The sequence below is a fragment of the Dipodomys merriami genome, unplaced genomic scaffold (genome assembly GCF_024711535.1).
Source record: "Dipodomys merriami isolate MVZ:Mamm:240054 unplaced genomic scaffold, mDipMer1.0.p SCAF_55, whole genome shotgun sequence".
NCBI lineage: Eukaryota > Metazoa > Chordata > Mammalia > Rodentia > Heteromyidae > Dipodomys > Dipodomys merriami.
In genome coordinates, this window is record NW_027206124.1 from 5,362,501 (window position 1) to 5,389,129 (window position 26,629).

Consider the following 26,629-nt stretch of genomic DNA (forward strand, 5'->3'; position numbering starts at 1 on the left):
CCGCCCTCTCCAGGAGGCGTTGCTCTGATTGGCTTTCTCCTGAGATGCTGAAAGCTGATAGGCTACAGAGGGGGAAGTGGTGGCTCGAGGCTGAGTCTTGAGGCAGCGCGGGCTGTCGGTGGTGGTGTGGTTCTGAGTGATGGGGCCTCCCTGGCAGAGGACACAGCTGGGACCAAGGCAGAGACTAGAGGGGGGTGGAAGGATTGCATCTAGACAGGAAATCCAGTAGAAGCGCCTTTGATCCCGGAGGGCTGCCGAGAGGACTGGGCTGGGGGAGGAGACGCACCAGGGAGGTCGGAGGTCAGGACCCAGCCTGGAGGCGGAGGGAGGGCCCAGCAGCCTTGGACTCGGCCCGGTCTACGCCGACGAAGGCCGAGCTGGGCCTCTTAGGCGGGCACACGTGGACCTTTGGTGAGGTGGAGCCAGTTTCAGTGGACAGCATGGAGAGGCCAGCGTGGAAAGGGGTCAGCAGGGGCAAGCGCCCTCCCTAGACGTCTGCAGCTAAGAGGGAGACGAGATGGACCCGGAGGCTGAGCGTGGTGAGGGCCAAAACCTGTACGTGTTGGAAGCCTTAGCTGACGTGCTTGATTCTGGACTGGTTCAGAACCTTCCCATGCTGCCCAAGAGACAGCATTTCCTTTTCTTTCTGTTTTGGCACATGAGCTCTGAGTTCATCTGATTCTTTAAGCTCCAACTCTCAGAAGTCCCATTGATCTTCCCTTGGAAATTAAAAAAATATATATTCATTTATTTAAGAGGCCGAGACCTGAGGATCGTGGTTCAAAGCCAGCCTGGACGGCAAAGCCCATGAGACTCTTATTTCCAGGTAAGCACCAAAAAAGGCAAAAGTTGAGCTGTGGCTCAAGGGGTAGAATACTATGCCCTGAGCAAAAAATCTCAAGGACAGCACCAGGCCCTGAGTTCAAGCCCCAGGACCCTCTGCCCCCTTTACCCACAAAAGTTCATGGGTTAGGCCAGGGGGCAGGGTCACTGGAAACTCCCAGTCCCAAGCCCTGGACTGACAGGATTAATAACCTATCAGCTAAGTGCCCTCCCCTGCCTCCAGGGATTCAGGTACACCCATCACCTGGGATGGGGGTGGGGGGCTCACCTTCCCCCACCATGAAGACAAGATGCCAGGCCCTACCATCCAAGATGGCTGTGCCAGACCTGTTCTTCCTTCTTCACTGGGCAGCCGTGATGTGAGAATTGCAGTTAGAGGCATCAAAAATTCTTGAGATTCCAGTAGGCCCCTCTACACGGGGAGGCTCAAGTTGGAGGACTGAAGCTCAGGCAGAAAGCAAGACCCTACCTCAAAAATCACCAAGGTAAAAGGAGGCTGGAGGCATGGTCCAGTGGTAGAGTGCCTGTCTTACAAGGCTCTGTTTAACCCCCAGGACCACAAAACAAACGAAGCAACCATTCAAGGGATTGTGGAAGCTCTGTTAGATCCCACGCCAGCTGTCAGGGCAGGCAGGGCAGCCAAGCCCGGCCCCCTCTGCCTTGCCCTGCCTAGTCTTGTTTCAAGGTGAGCCAAGTGGCTGGGAAGGTGGCTCAGTGGTAGCGTACCTGCCTAACATGCATGAAGCCCTGGTTCGATTCCTCAGTACTGTGAGAAATGAGAGAGCAACCAATACGAACCCAGGGCTTTACTGGGGGTCAGACCTGCCAGGCTGCCCCAGGCAGGAATGGAGCCGCAGCCATGGAGAGGTGTGGGCTGAATTGAAACATCTCAGGGGACAGTCACATGGGTCACATGGGCAGTCACACGGGTCACATGATGGGAATTTGGGGGTAGAGTCAGTTCTGGGAAGAGGTGTTGTGAAGTGGTTCCGGGGGCCACAGGAACTGGGGGGAGTCACCCTCAAGCAGGAGTGCCGCGGCCAGGGCGGCTCCTCACGCCAGGAAAGCAGCACACCAGGGAAGCAGGCACAGCAGATCGCATCAGCTGGTGGGCACACGGGGCAGGGAACTTACTCGGCAAGTTGCCTCAGACCTTAGAAGTACCCCCAAACAGAAAAGGCAGGAGGTGATGTCATGGCTCATGTGGTAGAGCGCCAGCCTTGAGCAGAAAGAAGCTGAGGGACAGCGCGCAGGCCCGAGTCAGGCCCCAGGACTGGCAAAAAAAAAAAAAAAAAAAAAAAGCTGAGCGCGTCCGTGGGTGCCCCGGAAGCAGAGTCCATCTGGGACAATCAACTAGGACTCAGGGTAGCGAATACTAGTATCTGGACTCCGGCTCTGTGCAGAGGCCCTGGGGCAGGCTGGTGCCTCCTGCCCCTCCCCCCTGCAAGCCCGGATCAGAAAGTTCTTGGTGAAGAAAACCAGGAGAAGTGGCGCTGTGGCTCAAGGGGTAGAGCGCTCATGTTGAGCTGAAGAGCTCAGGGACGGCGCCCAGGCCCAGAGTTCAAGCCCCACGACAACAAAGCTCCTGGTGGGGGAGGAGGCAGGCACTTGAGGCCAGGCCGGTGGTGGGGATGACCTGGGGAGCCCCCCTCTGCCTTCCCTTCTAGGGGTCTCTGCTCTTTCCCCTGTGTGGTTGTTTGGCAGTGTTTCCTGGTTTCCTAGGAGACTGCACGGAAGGAGAGCACAGCTGGTCTGGGCTGCTGGCCTAGGGCTGAGGAGCAGCCGAGAGCTGGGTGGGACTTTTCCCGGAGGGGGGCGGGGATGGTCCCGGTGAGCTCCAGAGCTGTGGCTAAGCCAGGTCGTGTGGGAGGAGCCGGCCTACAGAGACCGCGGCCTACAGAGACCGCGGCCTACAGAGACCGCGGCCTACAGAGACCGCGGCCTACAGAGACTGCCCTGAGGGCCCGAGCCGCGCAGCTCCGCGGGGATGGAGAAGCAGACTGGCCGATGGAGGAAAGGAAAGCGGGAGTCATAGGCTCGCCTCTGAACGCACCATCCCAGAAGACCAGAGGGGAACACAATCGCGTACAGCGAAGGGCTTCCTTGCCGGCTGAGGCTGACAAGCCGTCTTCCTCACCAGAGAGGGAGAAATGGTGCCTGGCCTTATTCAGGGGCCTCCTCACACCTTCCCGGGACTAAAGGCAGGTGCAGCTGGTCACTGAAGATAGCACACAGGAGGGCGGAGTTCAGGTGTGGGTGGAGGGCCTTCCGCTGATGCAGCTGCGGCTGAAGACACACTCGAGGGCCTAGGATGAAGACTGTCAAGCCCCAAACAGAAGAGGACATGTTAACATCCTCCACTCCGTCCCAGAGACCCGAGACGGGTGCCCACTCCAGGCAGGCTGTGGCCTTGTGCAGGTGGGCAAAAGCAGAAAGGCCTGGAGCCCCCAGTGCTATGAGCCAGGGGCAGCAGGGGCCTCTACCCTCCGGGACTGGGTCCCCCTGGGAGCCATGTCCCCAGAGGGCTCAGTGTTGGCCACAGGCCCCCGCAGCTGAGCTCCGTGGAGGAGGCATCTCCCCCGCTCCGAGCTGGTTCAGGTCAACGGGAACAACAGCAGGGAGAAAGCAGACGTGACCAGGTACTGTGGCTCACGCCTGTAATCCTAGCTACTCAGGAAGCTGGGATCTGAGCATTCCAGTTCAAAGACAGCCCAGGCAGACAAATCCCATAGGCTCTTCCTTCCAATTAGCTGGAAGTAGAAAGCTGTGGCTCAAGTGGTAGAGCACCAGTCTTGAGTGAAAATGCTAAAGGATAGCACTTAGGTCCTGAGTTAAAGACCTAGTACCAGCACCTCACCTCAGTGATGTGGTCCCCAGGCCATGGTAAGTGAAAGATGACATCTACCCAGCCCCTGCCAGAGGCAGGCTCACTGGAAGTACCGGAGCCATCCTAGCCTGCCGGCAGCCCAGTACCTGTAATGGCCTCAGTTTAGATGCACACCAGGGCCCTCGGAGTTCCCAGGTACATTTCCTCACACTCACAATGAAATAAGCCCAGTGACCACGGGCCAAAGGAAGAAGATGCAAATGCAGATGCCATTCCTCTCCCCACCAGACCACAGGCACTAGCTGTCAGACACAGCAATGGAGTGACAACATCTCCAATGTTTGGAAACATCAAAGATGGAATAAAAATAGAGCAGAGAAGTAGAGGCCATCAAAAGTAACCAGGCTGGGGCTGGGAAGGTGGCTCAGTGGTAGAGCGCTTGCCTTGCATGCATGAGGCCCTAGATTTGATTCCTCAGCACCACATAAGCAGAAAAAGCTGGAAGTGGCATTGTGGCTTAATTGGCAGTTGGCTAGCCTTGAACTGAAGAGCTGAGGGACAGCGTCCAGGCCCAGAGTTCAGGCCCCATGACCAACCTCTTTTCTTTCTTTGGTCTGGTTTGGGGCCTGAACTCAGGGCCTTGAACTCCCAGATTTTTTCCACCTCCACCACCAGCCTTTTGCCGGGCCGCTGGAGACATGCGGTGTGTTGGCTCAACATAACAGGCTTGACTATCTCGCTGGAACATCTCGAGGCTGTTTACAGAATCTGGTCTTTTCATCCTGCCCCAAACAAAGACCAGGTAGCTGCCATCACCACCTTTTCACACTGCCATAAGCAAACATCCTGCAGCTGCTACGGCCAATGAAAAAGCTTCCTTATTCTAAGCATATAAATACCCCTGTGTGAAAAATAAAAATTGGCAGCTTGATCAGAATCCTTGTCTTGCTGTCATTCTTCGTGTCTCTTGTCCCTTCATTCCTTCACGCTTAGGTTCACTGCCCTCGTTGAAGTCCTGCGGGTCGGGACAGCGGTGCTCAGGTTTGTCAGGTTGTAAGACGGGGCTGGCTTTGAACCTGGATCCTCAGATCTCAGCCTCCTGAGCAGCTGGGATTACAGGCATGAGCCACCAGCACCCAGCAGACACAGTATTTTGGAAAACATCATTGAGCCACAACTACTGGTAGCACAAGTGGCCCAGTTGCTGGACACAGCTGTTTTTGGGGTGCAGAGACCCCCTATAACAGTGTAAGCTTCCCGCTGGGGGAGCTCTTATCACGTGCTGACTGTCTCCTGTCTGCGTAGCACTGGCATCTCCTGGACAGCTCAGGGACTGCTCTAGGGTCACCACGCTGTCACCTCTGGGTCCCTCCAGTGTGGCAGCATCTCCCCCACCAATGTCCAGCACAGGGGGGGAGGGCTCGAGGCGCAGGTGTAGGCAGGGAGCCCGTGCCCAGTGACGCTGCCTGCAGCGCAGGGCCTGTCCTGGTCCCAAGTGCATGACCCGAGCTCCGCTCCACCGCTGGTTTGGAGTGGAGGTTGGCAGCACCCCTTGGGGCTGGCTCTATTTGCGAAGGGCTGAAGAGGCTGGGGGGGCGGTGACATGGGGAGGGTGGCCTGGGGGCCAGTGGTCCCCCTTCCCTGCTTCTCTGCCCTGTGGCAGAGGCTGCACAGAGCGTGGGGTCCAAGGTAGGGTTGTTTGTTTTTTTTTTGGTCGGTCATGGGGCTTGACCTCTGAGCCTGGGCGCTGTCCCTCAGCTCTTCAGCTCAAGGCTAGTGCTCTACCACTGAGCCACAGCACCACTTCCGGCTTTTTGGTGGTTTATTGGAGATAAAAATCTCAGGACGGGGGTGGGGGAGGGGCTGGGAAGGTGGCTCAGTGGTAGAGCGCTTGCCTTGCATGCCTGAAGCCCTGGGTTCGATTCTTCAGCACCACATAAGCAGGGTGCCAGGACCCCAGGGCTCTCCCAGAAGCTGAGGACCAACGCCTTCGTAGCCAGGCTTGGGCCGTTGGACCCGGACGGGAGGAGAGCCCAGGCCCGAGGCTGAGCTCTCCCCGCGCAGGGAGCCTGAGGTCCCGAAGCCAGGGCCAAAGCCACTGATGTGGGGGCCACGCCCGGCCCTGCTGGCTTCCTTCCTGCTCCCTCATCCGCAGCGGGCCAGGCAGCGGGAGGCCTGGGCTGGGCGGCTTGGCAGGGCACCGTGCCCAGCCGCGGATCCGCGGGGTCTGAACGCCCTGCACCCCCAGCCCCCAGCCACGCCTGTCGGGGAAGTAAAGCAAAGTCACCCCGTCAGGAGAGGGCAGCCATCTGTGCAAGCACAGCCATCAGGGAAGCAGGACAGAGGGTGGGATGAGAGACAGACAGACAGAGAGGGGAGAGAGAGAGAGAGAGAGAGAGAGAGAGAGAGAGAACGGTGCTCGTTCCGAGCCCTACTCACCTGACAGTCCTGGTCCTGAGCCGCACCAGGCCTCCTGGGAGGGGGGAGGAGGGGACGGAGGCCACGGCGCAGGCGCAGTCCCCGCCGTGTCCCCGCCGCGTCCCCGCTGTGTCCCCACTCGGGCCACTTCCCTGGACGCTCCCTGTCCAGCCTGCGCGGCCCAGGCAAGGCCCACGTCCTCTGTCGCACCAGGGTGGCCGTGTCTTCCAAGGAAGCCCAAAGAGGGGTGCCTGGGGGGCTCCTGGAGAGGGGCCCGGGAAGCCAGGACCCGCCCCCACCCGGACAGGCCCAGAGGCCGAATGCCGACACACTGGGGGGTTCGAATCCCCCAGCTGCTGGTTCTCTGTGCTGCAGTGGTCTGAGCAAACCCCACTTCTCCTCTGAGCACTAGAAGAACGCTTGCCCCTTCCTCACTCGGGGTGACATGCTGGTGACTGGGGCTGGGGGGCGGGGGCTCAGGAGCCCGGGCCGGGCTGGGGCCTGGCAGGCCGCCCCGTCTGCCCAGCGGCGGCCCTAACCGAATTATCCGAATTATCCGGGCATCTGGCTGGTCCCGGCGGCTCCCCGCGCCCGGCCCCTCCATGCCGCCAGGCCCACTCCGTGCGGGCGCCGCATGGCCGGGCTTTCCTGGCCTGACACAGGATTCTTCTGGGGAGAGCCGCGCCCCCAGGCCTGCCGGCCACTTCCCGCGTGTCTGCCGCAGGCTCTGGCCCAGCCCCAGCGCCAGCGCCACCGCCAGCGCTGCCCCCGACGGCGTGTGTGGGGTGCTTCTCCGCTGCGCGTGGGCCCCCGACGCCCTGTGAGGGGCGCAGAGGGACGCAGAGGGACAGCCACCGGGTCTTCCCTGGGGGCCCAAGAGCTCTGGGAGGACGCCCACCCCGGACGTGCCTCCCACCACCCTCGCCATCCCCACTGTGAGGGCCGCTCAGGGAGGGCCGCAGACTCCTCCCTCCAGTCTCTGCCCAGTACCTGCGTTACCCAGGCAACCGGCATCCCCTGAGGTTCCTTCTGGATCCCACGTGGACACACCTTTCTCCCACCTCCCCTTCCCTGGCCCCACCTTCTCTGCCCCTACCCTAGGTAAAGGCGTGGCCTGGGGCCAGACCCCCTCTCTCCCAGCCTCATGGAGTGCCAACCTGGCCGGTGCCAGCCTGTCCGCCAGTTAAACCTCCCCCTTACCTGAATACCACATGCGTGGTGTTGTTCTTACTTGGCAGCCTCTAAATACCTAACACTCAGCACCATCAGCACCATCACCATTCGTATCACCACCATCACCATCATCATCATCACCACCATCGTCATCCTTTGTCATTCCTGGAGAAACTGAGTTACATTATCATTCACTTTAGGGGTGCACTTGTGTATCCTGCTGACTTTGTCTCGATAGTCAAATGGAGGCGTCTACATCAGGAGTCATCTGTGACATCAGCTGGCAGGTTTTAGTTGTGTGTGCATGCATGCATGCATGCGTGTGCCGCCGACCGGGTTCTGTCGGGACGACAGAGGACACCTAGGGGAGGAACCTGGAATAGGTGGGGAGATGGCAAACAGACAACTCACACACAAGAGTGGATGCTGAGTGCGATTTAATGCAGAGGATAACAAACTTTTATAGCAAAAAGTCTCCATAAGAAGGGGCAAAAGGTTACACAACCTTGCTGCAGGGCTTCATTCTTGGGTGGTCACCAGGTGGTCGCCTGAAAGGCACTTGTTTTCGGCTTATCTCTAAGAAATATAATGGGTTTCGACGTTTGTCTCCATCTAACCATTACCTTATTTCTATAGAGGCCTTAATTGTCCCATAAGATCTTTCCTGTTCCTTCTTTAATAGTAAGGTCACGGAGGCCTAGATCTAGCAAGTCTCTTAGGAAGTGAAACAGAGTAACAGGAAGTTCTTTCTCCTAAGTAGTTATCTCTGCAATTGCCATACATTCCTTCTGTTCTAGCCGCGCCTAGAGCTTCTTGCAACTCTCTTACAAACAATTCCTTCTGCTGAAATGATTTCGTGAAACCCCCAATACTTTTATATTTGCTTATGGCTTGTCTACTAGCCTCCATAAGAGGGGTTTCAGGGTAGCACTTAACTCTGGTTAGTCAGTCATATTTTTAAGACACTCATCAGATATTGGAGTCGTCAACACTCTTAAGAAAGAGCTTTGAATAAGGGAATGTTGACAATGAGTAAGTACAAAGAGCAGTAGAAACAGTAAAAGATTAATAGGCACTCTTATGCAGTGAAGAAAAGAAAAGCAAGAACAGAAACACATCTTTCCCAGGGGTTTGTCAGCCTTTCCAGGAGTAGGCCTCTTAGAAGCCCTATTCTCCGAGGTAGACTTCGGTGAAGTCCCAAAACTCGGAGATAGGTCTCTGTAAAGCCCCATTCTCTGAGGTAGACTTCGGTGAAGTCCCAAAACTCAGAGATAGGTCTCTGAAGCCCCTTTCTTAGGTCTGATAGATGGTTTCCCATGCCAAGCAGACTCCACTGGAGTAGGCGTGGCATGCGTGCATGTGTGCATACGTACGTGTGCGTGTGTGTGCATGCATGCATGTGTATACATGTGTGCGTGTGTATGTGTGCATGTGCTCTTCCTGGGCACTGTCCCTGAGCTGCTTTTGCTCAAGGCTGGCGCTCCACCACTTGAGCCACAGCTCCGCTTCTGGCTTGGGTTCTTCCCTGGTAGAGATGCAGCCAGGGACACATCCTTGCATCCCTCTTCTTCCAGAGGTGGGGCTGGCCAGGGAAAAGGAGGCCCATGCCACTCAAAATCAAACATGGCGTTTAGAAACATGGAAAGCACGACGTTTCTTCGAAGAGAGACAACAGGGCACCTTCCTTATCTTGAGGATTAGCACCTGGATTTTTTTTTATTGGTCTTGGGGCTTGAACTCTGGGCATGGGCGTCGTCCCTGAGCTTTTCTGCTCAGGACCAGTGCTCTACCACTTCAAGCCACAGCGCCACTTCCAGCATCTGGTTTTTGGCAGCAAGCATTCTCACTGGAAGAAATGCCCAAACAAGGGCTGGGAAGGTGGCTCAGTGGTAGAGTGCTTGCCTCGCATGCATGAGGCCCTGGGTTCGATTCCTCAGCACCACACAAACAGAAAAGGCGGAAGTGGTGCTGTGGCTCAAGTGGTAGAGTGCTAGCCTTGAGCTGAAGAGCTGAGGGACAGCGCCCAGGCCCAGAGTTCAGGCCCCATGACCAACCAAAACAAAACAAAAAAACTGCCCAAACAAGAGCCAGGAACTAGTAAGGGTAACCGCACCAAGTGTGATTGACAGCCAGGATGAGCACCTATCTTTTTATAACATCAGACCCCCCCCTTATCATAGAAAGATGCCAAAGAGCTCGGGGCCTCTCCCTCTGAGAGCACCCACATGCTGTCAGCATGTGCCCTGCCCTTCTGCTCATCCATCTGTCTGCTTGTCTGTCTGCTTGCTTGCTTGCTTAATAAAGCTCTGCCAACTTTTCCTTTTCTTTCTTTTTTTTTTTTTGTCGGTCGTGGGGCCTGAACTCTGGGCCTGGGCGCTGTCCCTCAGCTCTTCAGCTCAAGGCTAGTGCTCTACCACTTGAGCCACAGCGCCACTTCCGGCTTTTTCTGTGTATGTGGTGCTGAGGAATCAAACCCAGGGCCTCGTGCATGCAAGGCAAGCTCTCTACCCACTGAGCCACCTTCCCAGCCCCATGCCAAGTTTTCTTATCATGATTTGTCCAGAAATTTTTACTCTGTGATCCAAGTCCAGGACCCTAAGTAGAGCCCCCACTTTCAGAGGGGAGCGTCAGCCCCATCTGCCTGTGGTGACATGCCCGCTCAACAGAACCCGGAGGGGGGGGAGGCTCCATCCCGGGCCCCTGGACCCCAGACCAGTTGCTCCACCCTGTAGTCTCAGCTGCCTGATGCCCTCGTCAGGAGACCCAGGGCCGGAGTGAGGCTTGATGGGACAGGATATGCCCAGCGCTGCCAAACCAAACTGAAGCCAAAGCAACCTGAAAGCCAACTACCCCCTCCCCTCCCAACCTCCCATCCCCCCACCAGCAGGAAGGGTCAAAGGCGCAGGGAGCGCAGGGAGTGGGGTGCAGGGCGCTCAGCTTTGGCCCTCTGCAGCCGGCCGCTCCCCCACGCCTCCGCCATCCTCCTGGGCTGCCTTGAGTTGTGAGCTGGGGTGTGAGTGGACACACAGACGTGGAGTGAGCAAAGCATTCTGAATGAGGCGTGTCTGTCTCCTCTGAAAACTGTGATCAAAGTGTGGGGCTCACGCCTGTCATCCTAGCCACTCAAGAAGCAGAGAGCTGAGGATTGGAGTTCAAAGCCAGCCAGGGCAGAAAAGTCCGAGAGACTCCTAACCAGCAAAAAGCCCAACGTGGAGCTGTGGCTCAAGTGGTAGAGCACCGGCCTTGAGAGAAAAAGCTAGGGGCCAGTGTCCAGGCCTGAGTTTACGATTCTTGCCAGGCAAGTGTTCTTCCGTTCGAGCCTTGCCTCCAGCCCTTGAACGTTTTTGTTTATTCTTTGAGACAGGGTGTCTTCTCACCTCTCGGCCCAGCTAACCCACAATGCCGGGATTACAGGCGTGCACCGCCCCGCCCCGCCCTTGCAGCTTGACTTCTTTACTCTTCCGATTCCCTTTCATACCCGATTTTACAGTCAAAGTGTCACGTTTTTGTTTTTGTTTTTTTTTCATAACGAGGCTGGCCTCATCCGGGAGGCGTCCCACTTGGAGGCCACAGTGCTCCTCCCCCCCAGCAGGGCGCTGCGGCCTGGGGGTGAGGTGGGGTCTGTCCCCTCGGCCAGGCAGTGGGAAGCAGCAGGAAGCTTTGCTTTGGCTAGGTGGACAGGCCCCATTGATTTCAGCCAAGATTAAATGTTTGCCCACAAGCAAAACATGGCAGTGACTCTGGAGGAAACCGAGAAGCGGGCGTGGCCGGCCCTGCGGGCGAGAGCTGCCCCGCGCTGGCCGGCGCCCCCGGCGGTCCCGGCGGCCCTCCCGCTGCAGCTTCAGCTCCTAGCGTCGGCTTGGGCGGTCCGGGGTCTGGCAGGTGGTAGCATCCCTGCCACCGAGGCTGAGGGGTCAGGCCAGGGTCAGGCGCGGTCACCGCCAGCCCCCTCATTGTCTGCGGGATGGGGAGGGGCTCAGGGCGGTGGGCGGGGCTCAGGCCACAGCCAGCCACCTGCTGCCCGGTCTCCTCCCCGATCCACCGGGAGGGCCTGGCGCCTGCCCCCCTGACACCGCCAGCTGGGGGGGGGGGCGGGGTGCTACCCTGGCCCTTCTTCCAGCTCAGTTTCTCCAGGGGAGCTGCTCCAGGCCGGAAGGGCAGGGTCATGAGACTCCCGCAGATCAGGGCTCCGGGCAGGGCCTTTGAAGCCACTGGCATCTGATTTCAGATGTGGCTGCCCGGCTGCCGCACACCACTCACAGCATTCCCAGACTGTGGGCGGGACCAGGTTCCCCGAAGCGTTCTAGAACAATGGCTTCTGATCTGGAGCCAGTACAGGCCAGCCCCACACCTGGGGAAGGAGGGAAGAGGGGCTTGGAGGTCCTGCGGCTTCTGACCTGTAAGATGTAAGCGAAACGCGTCCTCTTTAGTTTGGGATTACAAAGTGAATGGCTGGAGCTAAGGCAGCCACTTGGGGACCATGAAGACGAAGGGCATGCCACCAAGTTGGCAGAGAAATGGATGGAGGGAAGGACCAGGTTTTGGTGGCACTGTGGGGCCCACTCTTTCTTCTGTTAGCAAGTGAGCACAAATCTTAGATGATACAGAACCATGCCTGCCAGCCTCTCTTACGGTCACAGCTCTATTTTCTGGGGTGCACTGGGGCTTCCCTTCCCCCTCTGCACCTCGTCATCTGACCTTTAACTCACAAACGGCCCCCTATGTTTTCCCCACCCCATCTGTGCTTCTTCCCAGGCTGGCTTTGAACTGTGATCCTCAGATCTCAGCCTCTGGAATAGCTAAGGCACCGGCCTGGCCTCTCCTCCTGGCTTTGAAGGGTTTCCTGGCTCAGCTCCTGGGCTGCGTCTCCAGCCCCTCGCAGCCCCTCCTCGAGCTCGAGCTGCCGGCTCGGGCCAGCATCCTGGCCACGCGGGCCCTCCCTGCCCCCGCCTCCCGCGGCTGGTCCTCCCAGATTGGCCTTGTTCTTGGCTTCTTTGGGTTCCCTCTGACAGCAGCGAAGCCTCCACCAAGTAACCAGGGCGCAGCGACCACCCCATCTCCCCGGCCTGATCCCAGGGCTGCAGATTCGTGCCTTGGGCTGAGGCGGCGGGGAGAACCAGGCAGGGCGGGGCGGGCAGGGCCGGCGGGAAGGGCCAGGACACACCGGGCTGTCCCACCCAGGCCCCGGTGGTGCCAGCACCCAGGGGCCCTGCCTGCCCTGCAGGGGGGACGGGCACCCGGCTGACCTGTGGCGGGAGATGTGGGGGTGAGAGGAATCGGGGACTTGGGGGGCAGGGGCAGGGAGGGGACCCCAAAGACCAGAATTCAGCTGCAGCCTCCAGGGCCCTGCTGGGCTGGAAGTCCTGTCCGCCCGAGTTCCCGCAAGTCCTGGTGGTTCCGTGGGACTGCCACATGCCAGGGAGGACCTGTCTGTCTGTCCATCTGTCTGTCTGCTGCACCATCTGTGCCACACCTGCTGTCAAAGCCACTGAATGCCTGGGTTTTTGGGGGGGAAGGTGGGGAAGGGCCTGGGGACAGGGCGATAGACCCGCACGCAGGCGGCAGGGGACAGGAGCTCCCCTTCTGGGCACGGATCCCCGAGTGCAGCGCTCACAGGCCGGTGCGCTGGCCCCGGCCGGTGGTTCGGGGTCGGGTGGAGGGGGCGGGTGGTTCGGGGTCGGGTGGGGGGGGGCGGGTGGTTTGGGGTCGGGTGGAGGGGGCGGGTGGTTCGGGGTCGGGTGGAGGGGGCTCACCAGGCACAGCGGTGGCGGCGGCAGGGTGGGCAGGATGAGCGGGCGCCCACCGGCCACCACCAGCAGAGCGGTGGGCTTATCATCTGTCCACTCCAGCCAGCGGCTTTGAGCCAGGGTGGGTGAGGTGCGGACGATGTGGACGACGGCCTAGAACCAGCACTGAGGGGTCTGTGACGCCCCCTCCCCCCCCCCCCCCCCCCCCCCCCGCCTAGAACCAGCACTGAGGGGTCTGTGACGCCCCCCCCAGAACCAGCACTGAGGGGTCTGTGACGCCCCCTCCCCCCCCCCCGGCCTAGAACCAGCACTGAGGGGTCTGTGACACCCCCTCTCCCCCCCTCAGTGGCGTCTCCTGTCACTGTCCTGTGGCTGCAGTGTGGGGTGACCTGCGGCCTCGGCCCTCCCCCTCCATCCTCCTCCCTCCCTCTCCCCTCTCCTTTCCCGCTCCCCCCCCAGCTGGTGGGTTGGACCCAGCGCTTCCCGCTGGCCAGACCAGCAGCGAGCGCTACCCACACTCATTCTGTCAGTTCATAAATCCCACGTGTGTCCCGTTGACCATTAATACCACACTAACCTATGAAACACGGACACGGGCCATCACGAAATGGAGGACAACAACGCCCAAGGAGGAGCAGGCCAAGAAGAGAAATGAATTCTTCCTCAACCGCGTGAACCCTGACCTGAGGTCTGTGGCTGCGCAGTGGCTGGGTGGCCACGGCCCGCCCCGCCCCCCACAGCCCGCCCCGCCCCCCACGGCCCCACCCCACAGCCCGCCCCGCCCCCCACAGCCTGCCCCGCCCCCCACGGCCCCACCCCACGGCCCGCCCCGCCCCCCACAGCCCGCCCCGCCCCCCACGGCCCGCCCCGCCCCCCACGGCCCCACCCCACGGCCCGCCCCGCCCCCCACGGCCAGCCCCGCCCCCACGGCCAGCCCCGCCCCCACAGCCCGCCCCGCCCCCCACGGCCCGCCCCGCCCCCCACGGCCCCACCCCACAGCCTGCCCCGCCCCCCACGGCCAGCCCCGCCCCCACGGCCAGCCCCGCCCCCCACGGCCCCACCCCACAGCCCGCCCCGCCCCCCACGGCCCAGCCCCGCCCCCCACGGCCCAGCCCCCTACAGCCCGCCCCGCCCCCACAGCCCGCCCCGCCCCCCACGGCCCAGCCCCCTACAGCCCGCCCCGCCCCCACAGCCTCCCACAGCCCAGCCCCCCACCGTCCGCCCCGCCCCCCATGGCCCCGCCCCCTACAGCCCGCCCCCACAGTCCCCCACAGCCCGCGCCTCCCCCACAGTCCAGTACCCCATGTTCCCCCTCCCTCTCCCTCCGCACAGCCCGGTCCCCCACGGCCTGGCCCAACCCAGCCCAGCCAGGCACCGTCCCGCCTGGCCTGCAGCCAGTGAGGCCTGGCAGGTGAGACCCATGCCACAAGCCCAGGGTGGAGGAGGTCATTCGGACAGGGACCCCTCTCTCCCCGTCAGTGGGGACAGCTCGTGGGAGGGGAGAGCGGTGGAACCCCCATCCCCATGGGCCCTGTGGACAGAACCCTGCCCCACATGGTGTTTCCATGTAGTGCTGGGGGGGGGGGAGGGCAGAGTGTCCATCCTTGGGGGAAAGCCTGATCCGGGCACAGAGCAACGAACAAGAGGGAGAGGCAGCGACCCCAGGCCCCAGGGCACGCGTAAAGCCAGAGACTGGCAGCTAAGGGAGGCCCTGTCGGGAATGAACCCCAACAGGTGGACCCGGAATCCCAGCCTCCACCATTGAGAGAAAACAAATGCGTTGGGTTCTGCTCATGACACGGGTCTCACCATCTCCCAGACTGGCCTCAGTGTCTCGTTCCTCTGGTCCTAGCCTCTGGGGTCTGGGAGTGAGTGCCTACCACACACCACACCCAGCACACCCAGCACACCCAGCACCCCCCCACACACACCCCAGCAGCCCTCCCTCCCAGAGGGAGGACACCTGTGCTGTCCCCAGCAGGCCCCCCCCACCTGTCACCATGGCACCCCGGCATCAGGCCTTGGGCCTTCAGAAAAGACCCGCAGGCAACGCGATCTGCTGTGGCTGTTTATTGTACTGACAAGTCTACGAATTTCAGCTTGTAAGAAAAGATTCACAAAATATTCTTTTGAAATCAGATTTTTCGGTTCATCAAACTTCAAATGTATTTCACTGTGCCGAGCCATCTATCCTAATGCTGTCTAAAACACAGCCAGATGATGTTTTCTTTGCTGATTTGCACCCATCTGGAACTTTCTGAACAGCACGATCGAGCGGGAAAGTGTGACCCGCGCCGCAGGTAGCGTCTGCATTGGCAGGCCGGAGCCTTGGTCTGTTCACCCAGTAACCGATCGACTCCAGCCCCTCGCGAGCGCCCATCTAGCCAACAGCACGGGCTTGTTAAGAGCAACACCCCGGGCAGCGGGAGCTGGCTTGGTAGATGTGCTTGGCTGCAAAGTGGTCTTGGGCCAGTAGAGTCCATTACAAAGGCTGGCAACGTGCAGCTGGTGGAAATGGCAGTGCGGCCCCCCGGCGGCCTATGTGGGGTGCACTGCCCGGGGCTAGCCTGGTCTCAGGTGACTCGGGGCCAATGGTCCATGGGGAGCCTTCCCCCGTGCAGGGGGAAGAGGGGAGCTGGGTCTGAAGATTCTAGGAAAATGAGGCAGAGGTGGGCGCGCACATGCCAGCGGGACAGGACAGACAGACGGGCGAGAGAACGGCTACATCCAAAATAGGGGTTTCTCCAAGGAAACAGTAAAAGTCAAAAGGGGGCATGTACCATGAGGAGAGGCAGCAGGCCTGGGCTCTGGAGTTGCTGCCAGGCGCAGCAGGCCGTGAGAAGCAAAGGGGCGCGCGAGTTTCTTCAGGGTGGACAGTGCTGATCCAGGATCAGGAGCCATAGCGGTCCTGCGCAGAGAAGCAGAGCTGGGTCATTGTGTGCGTGCACACGTGCGTGCTTGTAGGCACGCGTGCGCACGCGCGCACACACACACACACAGACACACACACACACACACACACACACACACGGTGCCCCTGCCCCATCACCAGCGCTTCCCGGGGGTCCTTGGCTGGGGCAGGGCACAGGTCCTGCACCCAAGGCCTGGCGTGGTTCTGGCCCAGGTGAGGGCTGGGAGGGGCTGCGGAGGATGGGGAAGATGAGGCCCCTGCCCAGGGCTGGGGGGGGGAGCAGGTGAGGTGGGAGGTGGAGGAGTGTGTCTGGAACCTCTGTGCCTCCAAATCCCCACTGGGGACATGGGAAGGGGTGGCTGGTAAACGAGGGGGGTGGGCGTCTGTGGCTGGGTAGCAGGGGCGCTACCAATGGGACAATGCTGCAGCCAGACCTCTTGAGGCAGGGGAGGGAGTGGCCCCAGCTTGGGGTGGGGAGGCCTTCTCCCCGCTCCCCGCTTGCCCACCGTTGCCTGGGCCAGGGGCTGCGGGAGCATCCGAGTCATGAGACGCATGCCCAGAGCCACAGGCCACACATTCGTATACAAAATCCTTCTAAAATAATTTGAGGTTAAAACAAAGGTTCCAGAACCTGCCTTCCACATGATCTGACAGAGCCTCATTTGTTAAATACAAGTGGGTTCCATCTACTTCACTGAAAAGATACACACTCTATGCCCAGCTGAGCAGTTGTTCTGCTTTTGTAGGTGGTGCTGGGGTTTGAACTCAGGGCCTTGGGCTTGCTAGGCCCGTGTCTGACTGCTCGAGGTAAGTCCCCACCCTTGGGCAGTCACGAAATGACAGAGTGACGTTCTCCACGCCCCCCACTGGCGAAGCCTCTGAGCTGAGCCACGCAGCTAACTTCCCTCAGGTTCCTAGACCGTGATCCTATTTCTGCCTTCTGCATTAACGGAGAGGCAGCTATGTGCCACCAGGCCCAGTTTATCTGTTGAGATGGGGTGTGGAAAAGTTTTTGTCTTGGTTGGCTTCCAACTATAATCCTCCTGATGTCTGCCTCTTGAGTAGTTAGGATTACAGGTGTGAGCCACCATGTCTGACTTGGAGAGAGTTGTATTACGTAGACAGGCTGATAGAGTCAGAGAGAAAAGTAGGATATAAAACTAGGCAGATAGAGATGATAGAAAATTGTAATATTTTAAAATAATTTTCTCTTTCAATGGGGGGGATTAGGTAGTTATGATTATGATTCCAGTACCAAATCTCCTAGAGTTGAACCTTTTAAGCCTTTGCCAGGTGTGGTGGTACACACCTGCAATCCCAGACCACAGCCTAGCACTCAGGGGCTGAAGCAGGAGGATCTCGAGTTCGAGGCCAGACTAGGCTACACAGCGAGACACGTGTGCGTCACCAGGGTCACTGTGCAGCAGACACAGGGTGCGGCCAGGCCACTGACCTGAATGGACGTCATGACTCCATTAGCGAACACAGACAGCTTTCCGGCGACAGACCGCACGCCCTGCTTGAACTGCGCCATGTCGGGGGCACTGGGCAGCACACTCGAGAGGTTGTAGTTTCCTGTGTACAGAACAGACCACTGCTTGTTCCTTCCCAGGGCCACAGGCCTGGGGGCCCGCACGGAGGATGTGGGCAGCCCCACCCGGAGAGAAAGCAGCAGGGCGGCAGCGGGGCTGGGAGGAACCCGCACGGGGTTCGCTGGCTCCCACGGCTCCCGTGGGAAGCAGACACCCACCCACTGCCTAGTACTGGCCATGGCTCCTGTGCTAGTCAGGGCAAGTCTCAGGAGCAGAGAGCGGCTTGTTCATCCATTCACTCACTCACTCACTCCCTGGTCAACCACTGAGGGCTTCCCTCCTAGGCCTGGTCAGGTCCTGTGCCAGGAGCTCAGGGAAGAGGAGGAACAGGCTTCTGAGTGTTGGAGGGGTGACATCGCTGACAGCCCCCCCACGATGGGAGGCTCCCGTGCAGGGGGCTGAGCAGGCGCAGTGAGGGCGTCCTGGATAGGAGGTCCTGAAGGTGTGTGAGCGGCAGGGCACAGCGTGGTTTAAAGGACTTGAAAGATGCTGGGTGCCCATGGCTCACCTCTGTCCTCCTAGCTACTCGGGAGGCTGAGGGCTGAGAACGTAGTTCAAAGGCAGCCTGGGCAGGAAAGTGCATGAGACTCTTATCTCCAATGAACCACCAAATGCCAGAAGTGAACCGAGTGCCAGTGGCTCACACCTGTAATCCTAGCTACTTAGGAGGCTGAGATCTGAGGATTATGGCTTGGAGCCAGCTCAGGTAGGAAAGGTCATGAGACCTAATCTCTAATGCACCACCAAAAAACAAGAAGTGGAGCTGTGACTCAAAATGGTAGAGTGCTAGTCTTGAACATAAAAGCTCAGGGATAGCGCCCAGGTCCTGAGTTCAAGCCCCACAGCCAACAAAAATGAAGAAAATAAATAGCCAGAGATGGAGCTAGAGCTCAAATGGTAGCATGTCAGCCTCATGTAGAAAAGCCCAAGGACAGCATCCAGGCCCCGAGTTGAACCCCCTGGGCAGGGACAAAACCAAAAAAACAAAAGCCCTTGAAAGATGCTCTGGGAGGAGGGAAGAGGGAGGAGGGAGGAAGAAGGAGGAAGGAGGGAGGAGGGAGGAGGGAGGAGGGAGGAGGGAGAGGGGCAGCGGCCCTGGAGGAGGGAGGCTATGCAGTCCCCAGGCCTGGCCTGTCTGGGGGGGCGGGGGGGGTGCACCCGGTACAGAGCACAGGGATCTGTGGGGGAGGGGTGCAGCACAACTTCTCAGCACTTCAGAAAATGGATCGCTAATGGAAATTCAGAGCTCAACTTCCTTGAAATGGAGAGGAACCAAGAGAAAAGCACTTGCACGATGATGAGAGCATTAAACTTAATGGCGGGACCCCAGCGGCTCCTCTGAGCCAGAGAGCAGCCAGGCACTGCTGCGGCGCCGACGTCTGTGACCCGGCCCTGCGCTGTTGGAGGCGCACATGCAGCTGACAATGCCCATGCCGGGGGGGCCCCCCCCCTGCACGGAGAGACCACAGGCCCCAAGGCGCCCACACTCTGGGCCCACATCCCACTTGGGAGCCCCCCCAAGGCGCCAGGCCAGTGACCGTGTGGAGCCTGCGGACCAGGGGTCCCCACGGTGGTCCTGGCACCCCAGAGCAGCGGGCCTGGCCTGGACGCCCAGGATCCACTTTCCTGCAGGAAACAGAGGCTGGTGGGCCAGGGCTGGCTCTGCTCTGTCACTGGGACCTGAGTGTTCCCGTCCCCTCCCAGACCATGCAGCCCATGTCCCCGGGCCCACTCCACAGAGTGACCTCAGGCCCGCCGCCGGCGGTGGCCTTATTTCTCCTTCACTTGCTCAAGCGCCCATGGCAGGGACGGGGCGTGGCGAAGGGGGACCGGGTTCAAGGCCAAGGCCAGCTCTGGCTCCCTGCTGAGATGCCCTCTGAATGGAAAGTAAATATTGACTGAGCGCAGGCAGGCCTCTGCGCTGGCATTTGGGGCACTAACTGCAGACGTGTGTGAGGAGGCGCAGCAAGATGGAGCAGGAGGTCCCGTCCCCACCGCCGGCGTCTTGGGGCGATTGTGCCCACGTGCAAAAACTCTAGAGCCCAGGCTTTGTCTGGGGCCCACGCGGGGTGGGAGGAGCTAGCAGACCTTCCTCTGTGGCCGGACACCTCTGCCACGAAGAGAGGAGAATGAGGCGCTCCCAGGGCCTCCTGTGGGGTTTTTAATGTCCTGGAGGAGCTGCCTGGCCACGCCGGCTCTGGCGAGGTGGCTGGGCGCGGGCATGGGGGTGGCGGGTGGCAGCCCGGCGCTGTGCCAGGGGTGAGTCCCAGGGGAAGCTGTTACGACAGAGGCCGGGAGCTGAGAGAGCGTAAGCCAGGCTCACGCCCGCCCCCACCCGACCAACTAACTGACCCAGAGCAACAGCCCTCCCCCCCCCCGCCCCTGCGCCAGGGAGGCACCTGTCCCCCTCCCTCACCACTGCCCACCTGCCGGCCACTCCCACAGCACCACAGCCAGCAGGGCCCAGGTGTGCGAGGGCCACGCTGGGGCCTGCCACGCCCAGCACACTCGGGGAAGCCCGACACTTGGCCACCACATGACCTTCTGTGTTGGGGACATTGTTGGTGGCCACGTGGCCACCCAGTGTCAGTCCATGCAGAAAAAAACGCACGGCCTTCCTTCCACAAAGCTAGCTCCCCCAGAGCAGAAAACAAGGGTGCAGATGCACCATGCATGGGTGCCAGGCTTCCCCTCTGAAAGGATGACCTCAGGATGTGCACAGGTCAGTCCCAGGCGGCCTGCCTAGCCAGTCCCAGCCCCCAGTGACCAGCACCACTCCACCTGCGTGTCCTTCCCGCGACCGCCTGCTCCTGCATGCCGCTCCCCCGCAGGTCACGCGAGGCCTCCGAGGCCCCGGCTGCGTGCCCAGTGCTGAGCCGTGGCACCTGACCCTGAGTCTCATCCAATCCTCACCGCATGTGCCAACCCCCTACTTGACAGGCCCCTGGCAGCAAGGCCACGGCGTGCCGAACATCGCTCACCCCGACACCACCTGCGGATGATGGGGCAGGCCACAAGGGCGCTTCCCCACCCCACCCCACCCTGCTCCACAAGTGACCATGGCTCTTTCTGGCTCACATGGGAGACAAGAAGGTGTGATGAGGATTGCTTGAGCAGCTCAGGCCAGCAGACGTGGAAGCCTCGGGGCGTCAGCTCACCTGTCGCCTGCTTCCTCTGCTCGTCCTCGAACAGATCGGCTGAGCTGATGGAGGAGCTGGCCGACAGCCTCTCCAGCCGGGCCCTGGTCTCGTACTAGGAAGACAGGAGAGGGGAGCATTAGGACGCAGCCCCGGAGCAGAGGCGCCGGCAGAGGCCCCATCTCTCGCAGCGGCCTGCCAGATGGGGCTCCCCAGCCACAGCTGACAGACCAATGCAGGTCGCCACTGTCCGCGTGGCGGTGGTGCAGGGCGGGCAGGGTAGGGAGCTTGGCTCCTTCCTGCTTCTGGGACTCCCCCCAGGAACGCTCCGGCCCTTACGTCAGTCTGGGCTTGTCTTCCGAAGTACATGTCTGAGGAGATGGCCTTGGCATTGCCGAACTTCTTCCGGGCCTCATCTGTGTGGTGGGCGGGCTCGGGCTCGGGCTTCCGGCGGGCAGGTCTGCAGCGGGCACATCCACAGCCGGCTCAGCTCGTGGCCAGCAAAGGCCCTTCTCATTCCTACTTTATTATTTTTGGGCAGTGCTGGGGATTGAACTCAGGGCCTAACCCCTGGTAGGCAGGGGTGTGCAAGCAGCACCTTCAAATGGGGCAAAGTTCTGGTGCAGGGCACCCCAACCTGTGGACCCCCAGGAAAGAGGGCTCTGGGTTCCCTGAGGGGTGCACCATCAGTGTGGCTCCCGCAAGTCCAAAGGATGCTCTTGAAGCAGAGCATGTGGCCGAGCCCCACGAAGCCAGCCTGTGCCACGGCCGGGCGCTGCCCAGACCCCGCTGCCTCCCCGCACCAGCCCGCAGCCAGACATACCTGTCTGCAGAGCCTGCGCTTTTCACGGCCACCTCGGGCTCTCGGCTGCTCTCTCTCTTCCAGTAGGAGTCCGCCCTGTCATCCCAGCTAGAAAAGGGCTCATCGAAGTACCTATGGGGACAGGAGGGGCCGCGGCTCAGGAGGGCCTCACAGGGGCCTGTTTCCAGGTCTGGGGGCCACACGTCACTCCCTCCAGAAGTGACTAGATGTGGCCAATGCACAGACGCAGACCGGGTCCACGTCACTTTTAAGGTACTCACTGTTTTCCTGTCTTTTTTTGTGCCAGTCCTGGGGCTTGAACTCAGGGCCTAGGTGCTGTCCCTGAGCTTCTTTTGATCAAGGCTAGCTCTTTACCACTTGAGCCACAGCATCACTTCCAGCTTTTTCTGTGTATGTAGTACTGAGGAATCAAATCTAGGGCTTCATGCATGCTATGCAAGTACTCTACCACTAAGACACATTCCCAGCCCAGATCTCAGCCTCTTGAGTAGCTAGAATTACAGGCGTGAGCCACCGGCGCCCGGTTGGCAAAGACCTTTCTAATGGCTGCTCAACCCGACCTGCCCTCTCTTTGAGGCTCCAGGAGAAGTTGTTCTCCACATGCTGCAGCCGGAAAGTCAGGATGCCACAAGGGAAACCCCGGAGACTCTAAACAATCACCCTTGAGGAGCTGACTTTCTCTGCAGTGTGCAGGTGATGTGTGTCACGTGGCTGGCTGACCTGCACACAACACGCTGTCCCTGCAGGTCACACGCCATGGCTCTCCAAGTTGCTGGGAGTCATAATCACTTTCTCCTTGAGTGCAGCCTGCACCAAGGACGGGCTCTGTGCTCCTCAGCCCCTCCTGGAGGGGCCCTGCCACCGGAGGCCCTGCCTCTGGGTTCCTCTCAACTCTGAGATCTGGTACTTAGAACTGTGGATTTGGACTGGGAAGGTGGCTCAGTGGTAGAGTGCTTGCCTTGTATGCCTGAGGCCCTGGGTTTGATTCCTCAGCACCACATAAGCAGAAAAAACCAGAAGTGGTGCTATGGCTCAAGTGGTAGAGCGCAAGCCTTGAGCTGAAGAGCTGAGGGACAGCGCCCAGGCCCAGAATTCAGGCCCCATGACCAACAACAACAACAAAAGAACTCTGTGGCTTTAACATCACTTTAGCATCACAGAATTCAGAGTTCTCACGGGATGGATAGGAGCAGCACTGGCTAGCTAACTACTGGGCCCTCCAGTGTTCCGGGGAGACAGAAAGCCATCTGCCTGGGGTCTTCCCTGTCTGCCGCACCCACCAGGGCTCATCCACAGGGCAGGACGCACCTACAGCAGGGCAACCAGCGGGGGACACACAGCCGCCCAGCCAGGCCTGCGCTGCCCCTCCCCACCTCCCAAGGATGTGAATGGGCCCAGGACCTGTCTCTCCCTCCCCTCGCTTCCCACTGCCAACTGTCACTGCCATCCTATGTTTTGGTTTCTAGATCCCAGACTCCAATGCCTTTTCTCCCATGAGCCCCCTGCTGCATGCTCACTCCACCCTGAAAACATCTCCTGCGCCTCCAAGTGTGTGCAGAGCCCTAGCCTGCCAGGATGCGTGGCTGCTTGCGTTGCTGCTGGGGGCTCGGGAGGCCTGCAGGACCGCGTGCCGGGAAGTCAGCCTGTCACTCTATTGTTTACACCCTGGAACAATGGAGCTCAGCAGAAAACCAGACCAGTGGATGGACAAAATAGCACTCTCCATAATTCATAATCTGCAAGTTCTAATGGCTGATGAATAATTTGGAAGCAATAAGAGCGCTCTGTGGCACTAACTGGCTGGCTTTCAGAGTCTGTTGAGGTCCTTTCAAAGGACCTGCCCATGCTCTGCTCTGTTGACAGCGGTCGCCAATCAAGGACACTGAGAGGTGTTTGGTCTCAAGTCACCAGCACAGGACAACCTGGTCCACATCAACAAAGCACTTGTTCCCAGGTGGCCAAGTAAACAGCTGTCTCCATGGCAACAAGGCCTTAGAATTCTTGCCGGACCTACAGCGCCATATAAGGCCCAGAAGGAGCCCCAGGAGGGAGTAACCAGTGAGGTTCACTCACAGAGAGGTGGTCAGCCTGAAGCCCCTCAGTGACAAAGACAAAAAAGCAAGCCTGCGACCCATGGGGAGGGTCTATTCTCTCCCTCCACTGCCCTCTGCAGGCATTGGGTGGAGCCAGCAGCAGTGGAGCAGAGCCTTTTCCTGTGACCCAGGGCTGGCTGGCTGGCTGGCTGGCTCCCTCCCTCCCTCCCTTCTTCCCTCCCTTGGGGCTTCCTTCTGAAATGACTCAACATGCGGTTTCCAAATCCAATTACAACTGAATTTTATCTGGTATACAGTGTACTGAAATCTTTTTAAAGCACATGATTGGAAATAAGCCCTAATAACGGAAACCGTGCCTTACACAGGGTATCAAAGGCAGGTAAGAATGACAGTGTGCAAGTCGCGAAGGCACACTCAATTGCTAAGTTTTTTTTTTGGTAGAATACCAGGACTTAAAATAAATGGAGATAAATTTAGGGCAAACGTCAATGACAATATTCTTTGTATAGTTCCTTACATACAAGCTTTGATAGGAAAAGAAATAACTTCCTAACTAGGTTTTAGCTGACACATGCTTGTGGGTCCTGTTCCTGCAATGTATCATTAGAAGGCTGCGTGGCCTCCGGGCAGCTCTGGGCTGAGCTGCAGGCGCCGGCGCCTGGCGGGCAGTGTTCACAATACCTGGAGCTCGAGGTAAAGTATGACTCGTCGTCTTCGTGGTACTTCTTCCTTGGTTTTGCCAGGGTGGGAGACTCCTGCTCTATGATCTGCATATCTGATGTCACGGAGTGTGAAACACCGCTTGAGAAAATACAACAGGAAAAGTTATACGTACATATAGTTCAGATACTTTTTTTTGGTAGTACTAGGGGTTGATATCACACTTGCTAGGCAGGTGCTCTACTACTTGAGCGAATTTCCTCTCCCTTTTTACTTTTTTTTTTTTTTTTGTCAGTCGTGGGGCCTGAACTCTGGGCCTGGGTGCTGTCCCTCAGCTCTTCAGCTCAAGGCTAGCGCTCTACCACTTGAGCCACAGCGCCACTTCCAGCTTTTCCTGCTTATGTGGTGCTGAGGAATCAAACCCAGGGCCTCATGCGTGCAAGGCAAGCACTCTACCACTGAGCCACCTTCCCAGCCCCTCCCTTTTTACTTTTAATTATTTTCTTTGTGTCTAAATCCAGGCCAATGTGGACTGTGATCCTCCCATTTACTCTTCATGCATACCTGAGATGACAGATATGCACTACCTTGTCCAATTACTAGTTGAGATGGGGTCTTGCTTTTTGCCCCAGCTGGCCTTGCCTGTAATCCTAATCTCTACCTCCCAAGAAGCTAGGATTACAAGCATGAGCCACCACACTCAGCTACGTTTACTGTTGTTGTTGGCCACAGCACCACTTTCAGTTTTCTGGTGGCTAATTGGAAATAAGAGTCTCAAGGACTTTCTTGCCCTGATGGGCTTTGAACTGTGATTCTCAGATCTCAGCCTTCTGAGTAGCTAGGATTATGGGTGTGAGCTGCTAGTGCCTAGTTTTCAGCTAATATTTTTTATCTTTATAAATGATACAAATGAATATTTTAAGTTATATTCTGAACAAAGATAAATTTATCAGTAGGGTTAAAAATATGAGCTCAGGGCTGGGAAGGTGGCTCAGTGGTAGAGCGCTTGCCTTGCATGCCTGAGGCCCTGGGTTCGATTCTCCAGCACCACATAAGCAAAAAGGAAAAAAGTCAGAAGTGGCGCTGTGGCTCAAGTGGTAGAGTGCTAGCCTTGAGCTGAAGAGCTGAGGGACAGCGCCCAGGCCCAGATTCAGGCCCCACATCTGCCCCCCCCCCCAAAAAAAGAGCAACAATGAAAGTGTGTGTGTGTGAGAGAGAGAGAGGGGGGTGGGACTCTGAGGAGATGCGATCTCTGTGGGGGAGGGGTGGCTCCACGGACTCCCACACACACTGGGTGCTCCCGGCACTGCCGGGAGCGGGTTTAATGGAGCTGTGCCCTGTTCCCTGTCTCAGAACCTCGTTAGTGGTTTGTCATGCTCCATGGAGCGCCAGAGAAGCGGGAGCAGCTGGGAAGGGACTGGAACCCAGGCCACCCGCCAAAGCTGAGCAAGCTCAGCCCAGTGTGATGCAGTCACGCTCAGCACTCAGCGGCCTGCCTTACACCCTGTGCTGGAGGGGAAGGCGGTCTCACATACCCCCTGCAGGCCCCAAAGCCCATGCCAAGCCGCTCTGCCTCCGCCTGGCTTCGACCACTCACGCCGGGCTTCATGTCTTTCTTCATGTGAAGCTCAAGATCCTTGTAGGCTAATCGCAAGGACGACACACTGCCAGGAAGAACGAACGCTCCTTCAGCGAGTGCAAAGCCAAACTATGGGTCTTTCCACAATTACCAGTTAAGAAGGCAAGTTGGCTGTGTGTCTATGTGTGTGTTGGTCCTAGGGCCTGAACTCAGGGCCTGGGCATTGTCCCTGAGCTTTTTCACTCAAGCCTGTGCTCTACCACTTGAGCCACACCATCACTTCTAGCTTTTATGTGGTTAATTAAAGATAAGACTCTCATGGATTTTTCCTGTTGGGGCTGGCTTTGAACCATGATCCTCAGATCTCAGCCTCCTGAGTAGCTAGATTACAGATGTGAACCACTGACATCCCCCATTTTTTTTTTTTTTGTTGGTTGTGGGGTCTGAACTTTGGGCCTGGGCGCTGTCGCTCAGCTCTTCAGCTCAAGGCTAGCGCTCCACCATTTGAGCTTCCGTTTTTTTTCTGTTTATGTAGTGCTCATGCATGCGAGGTAAGCACTCTACCACTGAGCCACCTTCCCAGCCCCATCCCTCTATTTTTTTAAAAGGTATCTTTTTGAGCAGATGCTCCAGGAAACAGAAATGACTTTTCAGCCTCTTTGTGGAGGAGCTTTCACTGTCTGATATTCTAATGTCTGCCTCAAGGCGGGATGGTGACTGCTGCCCCCGGATGGCAGAGGCGGCTCGGCCATGCTGCTGTGCTGTGCTAGAGGATGAATACACTTAACTCAGCAGACACCAGCACCACCAGCCCTGTACCGACCTGCTCACCAAACACCTGCACAGACAGTGCACTGAAGGCATC

General features: G+C 58.8%; 1 protein-coding gene and 1 long non-coding RNA gene across 3 annotated transcripts in view; one reads left to right on the forward strand and one right to left on the reverse strand.

The window, feature by feature from the left end:
• The first annotated feature begins 13,429 nt into the window (after nt 1–13,429).
• LOC138811828 (uncharacterized) lies at nt 13,430–15,071 on the forward strand. Of its 2 annotated transcripts, none has more exons than XR_011367503.1 (3): nt 13,430–13,696; nt 14,341–14,419; nt 14,990–15,071. It is a non-coding gene; the product is annotated as an uncharacterized lncRNA (long non-coding RNA). The 2 variants fall into 2 exon arrangements; XR_011367502.1 differs by lacking the exon at nt 14,990–15,071 and adding an exon at nt 14,743–14,910.
• The window catches only part of Arfgap3 (ARF GTPase activating protein 3), a 34,464-nt gene continuing 22,898 nt past the window's right edge, over nt 15,064–26,629 (reverse strand). Inside the window, exons 10-16 of the mRNA XM_069999704.1 lie at nt 25,721–25,849; nt 24,207–24,326; nt 21,472–21,582; nt 20,988–21,108; nt 20,670–20,763; nt 17,373–17,494; nt 15,064–15,916 (exon numbers count right to left, since the gene is read on the reverse strand). Coding sequence (XP_069855805.1) covers nt 15,899–15,916; nt 17,373–17,494; nt 20,670–20,763; nt 20,988–21,108; nt 21,472–21,582; nt 24,207–24,326; nt 25,721–25,849 — 715 coding nt within the window. The 3' untranslated portion in view covers nt 15,064–15,898. The remainder of the gene's footprint in view (nt 15,917–17,372; nt 17,495–20,669; nt 20,764–20,987; nt 21,109–21,471; nt 21,583–24,206; nt 24,327–25,720; nt 25,850–26,629) is intronic.